This window comes from Anolis sagrei, chromosome 2 (assembly GCF_037176765.1).
Source record: "Anolis sagrei isolate rAnoSag1 chromosome 2, rAnoSag1.mat, whole genome shotgun sequence".
Taxonomy (NCBI): Eukaryota; Metazoa; Chordata; class Lepidosauria; order Squamata; family Dactyloidae; genus Anolis; species Anolis sagrei.
Genome location: NC_090022.1, coordinates 17258220 through 17268939, shown reverse-complemented (window position 1 = coordinate 17268939; position 10720 = coordinate 17258220). Strand labels below are relative to the sequence as shown.

The 10720-nt window shown below is 41.2% G+C and overlaps 1 protein-coding gene across 4 annotated transcripts in view; it reads right to left on the bottom strand.

Moving 5' to 3' along the window:
* Positions 1 to 4468: 4468 nt before the first annotated feature.
* The window catches only part of LOC132765241 (zinc finger MYM-type protein 1-like), a 10692-nt gene continuing 4440 nt past the window's right edge, over positions 4469 to 10720 (bottom strand). For 3 of the 4 annotated variants that reach the window (XM_060759476.2, XM_060759477.2, XM_060759475.2), the window contains exons 3-5: positions 9008 to 9109; positions 8318 to 8389; positions 4469 to 7971 (exon numbers count right to left, since the gene is read on the bottom strand). In XM_060759476.2, coding sequence (XP_060615459.2) covers positions 5813 to 7971; positions 8318 to 8389; positions 9008 to 9109 — 2333 coding nt within the window. In that variant the 3' untranslated portion in view covers positions 4469 to 5812. Of the gene's footprint in view, positions 7972 to 8317; positions 8390 to 9007; positions 9126 to 10720 lie in introns of all 4 variants that reach the window. The other variant, XM_060759478.2, reaches the window with a different exon arrangement.

The window sequence follows — 10720 nt, the reverse complement described above, 5'->3', positions numbered from 1 at the left end:
TGTATAGTTCACCTACAATCAAAGAGCATTCTGAACTCCACCAATGATGGAATTGAACCAAATATGGCACACAGAACTCCCACGACAAACAGAAAATATATATCAGTGATTGGTTGGGGGGGGGGGGCACCAAAATACTGTTTGCTTACCGTTGAAAATTACCTAGGGCCGCCTCTGGGTAAGGGTTAGGATTAGGGTTAGGGGTTAGGCTTAGGGTTACGGTAAGGTTTAGGGCAAGGTAGGATAAGGTTTAGGGTTTGGGTTAGGTTTAGAGTTAGGATTAGGGGTTAGGCTTAGGGTAAGTTTTAGGATAAGGGTTATGGTAAGGGTTAGGGTTTTACCATTAAAGAACTCTTACATTCCTTCTATACTATCAGTCTCGGTCATGTGTTCCGTTCTGCGTTGCACAAACAACGCTCCCGAAGGAGCGAAGCGGCAACAATGTAACACTCAAAGCTTCCACACCCAGCTATCATACTATTACAGAAGCCTCTCACAAGGATGGTAAAATATTAAATATCCGGGTGTCCCCTGGGCAACGTCCTTGCAGATGGCCAATTCTCTCGCACCAGAAGCGACTTGCAGTTTCTCAAGTCGCTCCTGCCACAAAAAAAACCCCTGCCCTTAAAGTCCTTTAACCTGAGATTGTTATGTCCCTAAATTTTCAGTTTTCATGGGTTATTTTCAGGCAGGAGGAAAAAAAGGAAAGTCCCAATTTTGGAGCAGCTCAGCTCCAGACAAGTTGAAAGGGCTGTTTGCAAATATTCTGCTCAGGTCTGAAAGCAGAAGCTGGATACAATTTGCAAAGTATATTTTATTTGCTGCTGCAACTTATAAAGGTTTTCCTGAGGGGGTCATCTATGGTGTTACTTTATTATCTTCCTCCCGGCTTGATCCTAAACTGGTAACTTTATTCTTCCTAAACCTTTTTTGGCATGGAAGCCTTCAGAGGACTTCCCCCACCACCCGCAACCGAAACTCTGTCCCTGATTTTTTTTTACTAAGTATTGTGAACCCACAGAGCTCTTCCTTCTTTCATCTACTCCTACTACCGGTACCTGAACATTTCATAGAATGCAGAAGGTTTGGAACTAAAGGGAAAGCATTTTAAATATAACCACAAACCTTCATTTTCATATAAGAAAAATACTGTATATAAACACAAACATGTTTTTTGTTCAGGGAAATACTGAATTTGCACCTAAGGTAATGAATGAAATTATTTCATTTTTCTACCTACAGTACCAGTTTTAAAATCGGGCTTTGTGATCAACAGCTAAATATGTAAATCCAGGGTGGCATCCAACTTACTTTGTTTGTTTTTGGTGTGACCATAAGCTGAAAAGCCATGTCAATAGCGGACACAAAGAGGCGTATTGTTTAGTCTTTCCTGGCAGTCCTATCCAGTCATTCAGTGGCACAGATTCAAGTTTTGTTTTTAAAGCAAAGTTACACTGAATTCCAATAAGATCTTCATACTTGGTCGTGGACTTTAAATATAGCAAGGGAAGGATCAACAAGAAATGTTGGAAGTGTGGGAAAAATACAGGCACTTTCATGCACATGTGGTGGGAGTGTAAAGTTATTAAAAAGTTTTGGTACGAAATATACAAAAAGATGAAAGAAATCCTGCAATTAAAATTTGAATTTTTGTACCTACAGTACCAGTTTTAAAATCGGGCTTTGTGATCAACAGCTAAATACGTAAATCCAGGGTGGCATCCAACTTACTTTGTTTGTTTTTGGTGTGACCATAAGCTGAAAAGCCATGTCAATAGCGGACACAAAGAGGCGTATTGTTTAGTCTTTCCTGGCAGTCCTATCCAGTCATTCAGTGGCACAGATTCAAGTTTTGTTTTTAAAGCAAAGTTACACTGAATTCCAATAAGATCTTCATACTTGGTCGTGGACTTTAAATATAGCAAGGGAAGGATCAACAAGAAATGTTGGAAGTGTGGGAAAAATACAGGCACTTTCATGCACATGTGGTGGGAGTGTAAAGTTATTAAAAAGTTTTGGTACGAAATATACAAAAAGATGAAAGAAATCCTGCAATTAAAATTTGAATTTTTGTACCTACAGTACCAGTTTTAAAATCGGGCTTTGTGATCAACAGCTAAATACGTAAATCCAGGGTGGCATCCAACTTACTTTGTTTGTTTTTGGTGTGACCATAAGCTGAAAAGCCATGTCAATAGCGGACACAAAGAGGCGTATTGTTTAGTCTTTCCTGGCAGTCCTATCCAGTCATTCAGTGGCACAGATTCAAGTTTTGTTTTTAAAGCAAAGTTACACTGAATTCCAATAAGATCTTCATACTTGGTCGTGGACTTTAAATATAGCAAGGGAAGGATCAACAAGAAATGTTGGAAGTGTGGGAAAAATACAGGCACTTTCATGCACATGTGGTGGGAGTGTAAGGTTATTAAAAAGTTTTGGTACGAAATATACAAAAAGATGAAAGAAATCCTGCAATTAAAATTTGAATTTAAACCTGAGTATTTTTTTTATTGGGAATTCTAGACTTTCAAATAGAAATAGAGATAACGTATTTTTCTATCTTGCTACAGCGGCAAGAATAAACATAGCCCGTTTCTGGAAAGCAAAAGTAACAGCAACAACTAATGGATGGATTGAGAAAGCTATAGACATTATGAATATGGATTTATTGATTCAAAACCTTGCTCAGAATAGACCAACATCAAACAAAACAAACTGGGATAACTTTTATTAATTTATTTAAAAAACAAGAGTTACAAATGTTTATAAAAGTGGAATAAAGAAGTCAAATATAAGAAGTCAAATATTAGTTATATGTACAGAGGTATATACAAGGGGGAAGGAGCTTAGCACAAGAAACAAACACTACCACATCAAGCAGTCTGGAAGTAACAGGAGTAATGTATTATGTTGGTATTTTGTGGCTGTAGATGCTGATTCCTTTGCTTGTCACATATTTATCAATGTAGGGCTCCCCCCTCTTTTTTCTTCTTCTTCTTCTCTCTCTCTCTTCGCCCCTTTTCTCTTCATACAGCCTTACTTTTCTTCCATAATCATTTTCACCCACTTTCACTGTATAAGGAATCAGTACTATACGTTGTTCTTCTTTTAGTTTAGCGTCCTCAATGTTGTTGATATGTATTGATGTTTTTCACTAATAAAAATGAATTTAAAAAAACACATTTTGAGAACCACTGTTCTAGATTTCAGACAGTCAGTAACCAATAGGACCTAATCCCTATTCATTTCACCTTAACACACTTCTATGTGGATCATTATGACAAAATGCAAGATACATGCAGAGATTCCTCCTCATTTTAGAAATAAGAAGCAACTTGAGTAAGTAAAGTTAGGAAGAGCTATTTGGCTCAGATCAAAGACTTATTTAATCCAATATCCTGTTCATAAAGTGACCAGCCTTGTGATGAACTCCACAAGCAGGACCCAAGTACACAAACTGCTCCTAACCAACAGATATGCAGAAATACACTCCCTCTGGTACTAGAAGTAGTAGGACATGTGTGAGTGCAGCCATGGAGCTGGCACAATGACATACACTCAACACATTCACATTAGGAAAAAAAGTCCCAGATTTTGTTCCTGTTCTTTCCAGTATAGTGCTGGGTTAAAATAAATCCACTTGGTGTGCTGGCATAAAAGGTTCTGATTGTATCAGGAGTTGCAAGAAATTTTCTGGGGTAAATATAACTGCATGGATTTTCAAAACAGAACTAAATAGAACTTCTAATTTTATTTTTTTTGGAACACTTAGGATGAATCCACATATGAAAAATTACTTTTCCTTAACTCGATCCCAGTTCTGTTTGAGAACATGATTTTTTTCTGGTTCCAAAGTGAACGCATTTATTTTTGACACAAGGACTTTTTTAAAAAAGTTTTTTTCTGTGTTGTCCTCTGTAGTTTGAAGAGGGACTACCAGGATTTTTGCAATGTGTGTCTTGCATCCTGAATTGAGATTGAGGTGAAATCAGGAATGGAACACCTGTGAAAATACCTTTCTAGAAAACTATAGATTCTCCAATTTTTTTCCGTGTCAGGAGCAACTTGAGAAATTGCAAGTCGCTTCTGGTGTGAGAGAATTGGCTGTCTGCAAGGATGTTGCCCAGGTGATGCCCGGATGTTTGATGTTTTACAATCCTGTGGGAGGCTTCTCTCATGTCCCTGTATGGGGAGCTGATAGAAGGAGTTCAACCCACTCTCCCCGGATTCGAACCACTGACCTATCAATCAGCAGTCCTGCCGGCACAAAGGTTTAACTCATTGCGCCACCAGGCTCTCCAATGTAAACTTTTGCTGGATGTTGATCACAGAATTGCACTTGAAGGCACAGAGATTCCTAGGAAAACAATAATAATCAAATCTGCAAAAGTTAAACCCATAAATATAGAGGACTGACAGTACTACAAATGCAATAAATAACTTCCCCAAAAAATCTTTCACAACTTGATTTTTAAAATCACTTTAGTTTTATTATTTTCAAGGACAAAACACATGCAGCTTGCCCTCATGAAAACATTGTAACAAGTCCACAAACCCATCTGGATAAATCTCCGACTGCAGTAATCAGTCTATTTGTTAAGCCCTGTCTTTCTACCATATTCAAAATGACAAACAGGGCTAATGTACAGAGCAGTTTACTTGTTGTTCCAACTGTATTTTCAAATACTTTTTATTCTATTTTTAATGATTACTAGGCAAAACAAATAGCAATAAAATAGAGACTGTTCAAAAGTAAACACCTGTGATAATGTCTGTGTTTTGCCACTGTTACTGCTATGCGGATGAGGGTTGGGTTATGCTAAACGTACCATGCTTGCTTCCTGACTGGGGTTCCCAGTGCTCACTTTCAAGAGATAAAGGAGCATGAGATATGGGCCTCTCACCAATTATGACTGCAGACAAAAGCTCTCAGAAAGTACATCAGCTTTCCCAAGCCAACTTAGGAGAATGGGTTTATGGAACTGTATCGTCAGCCCTTCTCATCCACAGACTCAATCATCCACATTTAAAATGCCCCCATCTCCCCAAAAGCGCCATTTTATATAAAGGTATCCGTGTGTGTGTCAATCCAAGGCCCCTTCCACACATCTGAATAAAATCCCATATTGTCTGCTTTGAACTGGAATATATGGCAGTGTGGACTCAGATAACCCAGTTCAAAGCAGATATTGTGGGATTTTCTGCCTTGATATTCTGGGTTATATGGCTGTGTGGAAGGACCCCAAGTCTTCATTTTTCATGGATTATTTTGGGTGGAATAGCAATTATTTCACAGTGTAATGTGATGATCTCTGATCTATTGAAACATAATCCTGACCTCAAAATATCTTCAGACCCAGCATATGACACAGAACGTTTTGACCTGGGATTGCTTGATCCCTAAGGGTCCTTCCACACAGCCATATAACTCAGAATATCAAGGGAGGAAATCCCACAATATCTGACTTGAACTGGAATATATAGCAGTGTGGACTCAGATAACCCAGTTCAAAGCAGATATTGTGGGATTTTCTGCCTCGATATTCTGGATTATATGGCTGTGTGGAAGGGCCCCTAGAATCAAAGCCCAATGGATACCAAGAGCCCACTGTACTCTAAAACATTAAACCAGAAAAGCTGATGACTTGACAACTAGAAGCACAAACTCCAAGAGAACTTGTAACTTGAACCCGACCACTCACTCCTGGCTGGAGTTCGACTCCCATCTCTCTGAAAGGCAGTTTATCAGCATATTTATTTGCTTAACAACCTCAGTTCTGAAAAGCAGTTTTTGGAAAATCAACCCTGCTCCCTATTTGTACATGTAGTCTGCATGGTGTTCTCCCTGCCTAGCAAACAGTTCGATTGTTTTGTTATTGAAGTCCGGGATGTTTTTGATCTTCTCTTTTTCAATGAACAGGGTGGCCAAAGCACTGAGTCTGTCCTGAGATGCCGTGTTGCGCAGGAGAGCCTTGACCCTCTTCAGCGCTGACGGCGTCTGTTCTGTTTCTGCCACCATTTTGGGGGTGGTGATGGCGATCCTCAGCAATGTCCGTGTTTGCTCTAAGGGTGTGTCTATGAGCACACACAAAAGTGTTGAAAGGCTTGTGCAGCTATAGAGTTCTTTCATTTTGTACAAGACGCCAAGCTCCGTCTTTAGTCTCTCTTTCTCCAGCATTGGGTAGGCCTCAACCGTTTGATCCAACGCTGCCTGTGGAAATGTCCTATTGTGTGCCCAAAACAAAGTCCCCTGGACTAGTGTTGCACCCAGTAGGTGAGTGGTGAATGCAAAACGTTCTTTGGCATGTGCGATGATAACATTGCAGGCTTCTGATGCCATTTGGTCCAGGGTTTCCTTCGTTTTGCCTTTGGGCAGCACGGATTCTGAAGGCAATTTAGAGAACAAGCTCCCAATGGAATCACTGACAGAACCAATTGTGCTCACAAAGTTTGAGGCAGCTTTTTTGACCGCTACAGGGCCCATCCCTGAAACCCAGAGCTGCCTGCGGAAGGCATCCACTTGAGGCATTATCCTGTGGAACAGGGACAAAAAGTAGAGGAACTCGCCATCTTTTTCCAGCAACTGGAGGATCTGGTCAGCCATCTGGACTGCAGGGTCGTCGGACTTCCAAGTCCTTTTGATTTCAAGAAAGCATTCAATGAGTTCCAGCCTCTTTTCAAACACGTAATTTGCTGTTTGGATGTTAAGGTTCCAGTTGGTTTGAGTTGATCTGGAATGTTGGAGTCCTAGAATAGTCTCCAAAACCTCCTTTGCTTTTGCATCGGATGCAAAGAACTCTGGGATCTTGGAAAGATTAGCAAAGAAACTTCCCACTTCCTGGATTTGAGATGCGACTTGTTGCATCACCACGTTGAGTTGATGGGCACTGGAGTGAACATACTGGGCATGAGGGAATACTTCCTGAATCTTATTCTGCACTCTTATATGGTCACCGTGCGCCATGCTCAACCCATCATAGCTCTGGGCAATAAGTTTCTGCTTCTCTTTTGCTTCTGGAAACACATCTTCCAGCTGCTGGAGCAAAAAGGCAGCCATGTTTTCAGCCCGATGGTCTTCCAGTTCAGCGACAGCATAAAAGCATTCCACCAATGAACTGTGTTCATTGATGTATCGGAAGGTCAGTGCCATTTGGGAGTGGCTGGAGACACTTATGTGAGCTACTTCCATGGCCACAAAATGAGCACTTTTCACCTGCTGTTTAATATAATCCTTTACCACTTTTGACATACAGTCAAGTATTTCATTCTGAGTTGTCTTTGACAGATCTCTTAACACAGAGGAATTCTGCATGTGAAGTTCCATGACCAAGTCGATGGGTGCCACAGGATTCAGCTGCCCCCCAAACATGTCCAAGTTCATTGAATCCTCCGTCTCATCCTGATCGGAAAGCCCCAGTTCAAAAGCATCGCAGAATGGAATGCTATCAATGATATTTGATATGCTTTCAACAACGACCCAAATTTTGTATCTGTTGTTTTCAACTTCTTGGTTGTGCTTTTTAATAGACGCAAGGTCGTCTTCACCAAGCTGCACCACACTGTTTTTACTTAACTTGGCAAGCTTCACACAATTGTCCATGTGGCTCTTGGATTCTTCGTGCTTCTTGATCTTGTCGGCCAGGTGCTTTAAGTCCCTGACTCCGGTCTGAGTCCATGTCGTGCCGCCAACCGAGAGCAAACAGGGAAAGCAGAAGAGCGCATCTTTCGCAGCACTTCCGCACAGCCACTCCTTTTTGTCGTACCACTTTGCGCTGAACCTCCGGGTGTACTCTTTCCCTCTGTCGCAACCAGACTGCTGCAGCATCAGAGGAGGCCTCTCTGGTCCCATCTCTATGACTTGCAACTGGTCAGCTAAAGACCGCCTCCAGAAAGGAGTCTGCTGAAGTGCTTCGACAGAATTCACCTGGAAACTTTCTGGTGTCGAAAGTGACGCATCAGCAAGATTTCGCTCTGGAAATAAACAAATGAAGACATCCAAACTTTTAATAGCAAATCCATTCTGTGAGTACAAATTCTGAACTGGCTAAAACCACACCATTTGCACACTCTGCTAATAAACAATGGAGACATCCAAACATTAATAGCAAATCCATATTGGTCTATAACTGGATGGAAGGGAAACGGCAAAAGTGTATGGCTAATAGACAAAAGCAATCTACTATGCAGTGTTTTGCTATAGAAGTTCATGTCTATATATATATGGACATGTAATTGTTTATATGGAATCCAATACAGCACAGAATGTAAGAACTTTGGGTACAGGAATACAAAATGTATCAAATATACCCTTTCTCACCAGGGCAGGAAGCTTCAACTGTCCTGATCTCCTGAGATGGATGGACCTCTGCTTCACCTTCTTCTATTTTCACTGCCACAAAAGGAAATAGTTTGAGAAAGAAAGCAGTAGTAGCCAATAGCTGTTTTCAGTGACGATTCCAGTATTTGGTGATGAAAGATAGCTTCCCCATCACTTTTATCAGAGTTATGGCAATGGGATCTTTCAAGATCTGATTATTTTTCCTTTAAAAAAGTATTTGAACTCTTTTACTCTGCTTAACACAAACCTAAACAGATCAAACCACATGGCTTCTGTTAAACTCAACAAGGTAATAATTTGAATATTTTCAGACAGAGTTGCTTGTAGTTTTATACTTTTCCTCGTGTTAATTACTGTGTTTCACTAAGTTATCAGAAGTCACCTTATGACTGGGTTGTTGTAGGTTCTTTCGGGCTATATGGCGATGTTCTAGAGGCATTCTCTCCTGATGTTTCGCCTGCATCTATGGCAAGCATCCTCAGAACATGGCCATATAGCCCGAAAAAACCTACAACAACCCAGTGATTCTGGCCATGAAAGCCTTCGACAATACACCTTATGACTGTTATAAAGATAATAAACTGGCAAACCCTCACAACCCAATTATCCATCTGAAATCCTAAAGAACCTTAAAGAAATCTGAAAATCAAATCCTAATAGCTCTTTCACCTGAATGGTCAGTTGGAGAGGGATCATTTATCTCTGAAACCTGATGAATCAGTTCCAAAGGCTCCTCTTCTTCTTTCATCACTCGCTTCAGGCCATGATGTCCTAATCAAGAGAAAGGCTGTCAGAAGATAATGCCCAAAAGGTTATTCCACCTGCAAGTGGCCAATCATAGACATGTGCTGGATTCCAGGCTGTGGCGCAGTGAGTTAGTAGCCAGCTACATTAAATCACTACTGACTGAGAGATCATGAGTTTGAAGCCAGCCCAGGTCAGAGTGAGCTCCCAACCATTAATAGTCTAGCTTGCTGTTGACCTATGCAGTAACAGTAACCAGAACCGATTGCCAATCACTTAGCACTTTATATCTACATTTGGTGCATTCAGCTGGGCTTGGATCTACGTGGATCTTTTAACTGATTCTATGTTTAATAGAGGTCATTTTATTCAATTTATATTCCTGGTTTATGTAATGTATTACTGTTTGCATGTTGATGTATTTTATTTTATGTATTATGTATTGTATGTATGGCATATTTTGTAAGTCGCCCCGAGTCCCTATGGGAGATGGTGGCGAGGTATAAAATTATTATTATTATTATTATTATTATTATTATTTGAAACACAACAAGATGAGTCCACAGCAGACACTCTGCTGGCTGTTGAATTGGATCACACGTGGGACACTTCCCAAGTGTCTAGGACTGTGTGATGTATTGGCGAATAATGCGTGCAGATCCCAGTAAAGTGGCCTTCTGCAGCTGGCAGATGGTAATTTTGTCAGTGTCGATTGTGTTTAAGTGCAGGCCAAGGTCTTTGTGCCAGAGTCTTTGCAGTTCGATTTTTAAATCCTCATATCGTGTCAGCTTTTCCAGTTGTTTCTCTGCAATCCTGCTGTCACCTGGGATTGGGACATCGACAATCCATACTTTGTTTTTTAACACAATTGTGAGGTCAGGAATATTATGCTCCAAAACTTTGTCTGTCTGAATCCGAAAGTCCCAGAGGAGTTTGGTGTGTTAATTCTCTGTAACTTTTTCCGGCTTGTGATCTCACCAGTTCTTTGTTGCAGGCAGATGGTATTTGTGGTATTGTTGTTGTTTTTATTATTATTATTATTATTATTATTATTATTATTATTATTTGTAGCTGAGGGAAGTACTATTATTTCCTTCAGTCTAGGTACTAGGCCTGTCGGTTTTGTATCGTTAATTCGTTTTTCGTATTTTAATCGTTATTTTTTTAAAAAACGAAGCGATATCAAAACATATTTTCAAACCCGGAAGGGTTTGAAAATATCGAAACAGCAGCCCCCATTGTTTTTACGAGCTTCAGCTCGTCTCGTTAATGGCATGGGGGCTGCTGACTGAGTGGTGCTGGAGGAGGAGGAGGAGGAGCCGGAGCCGGATGGCGCGCGGAGGCCGCTTGTGAGCGCGCGCGCGCCATCCAATCGCTCCGGCTTCTGCGCCCCCCCCCCTCCTCCTCCCAGCTGCACTTCCTGCAACACAGCTGGGAGGAGGAGGAGGAGGAGGGGGGCGCAGAAGCCGGAGCGATTGGATGGCGCGCGCGCGCTCACAAGCGGCCTCCGCGCGCCATCCGGATCCGGCTCCTCCTCCTCCTCCTCCAGCACCACTCAGTCAGCAGCCCCCATGCCATTAACGAGACGAGCTGAAGCTCGTAAAATTGTGCAACAAAAATTGTGTTACATAATGTCAT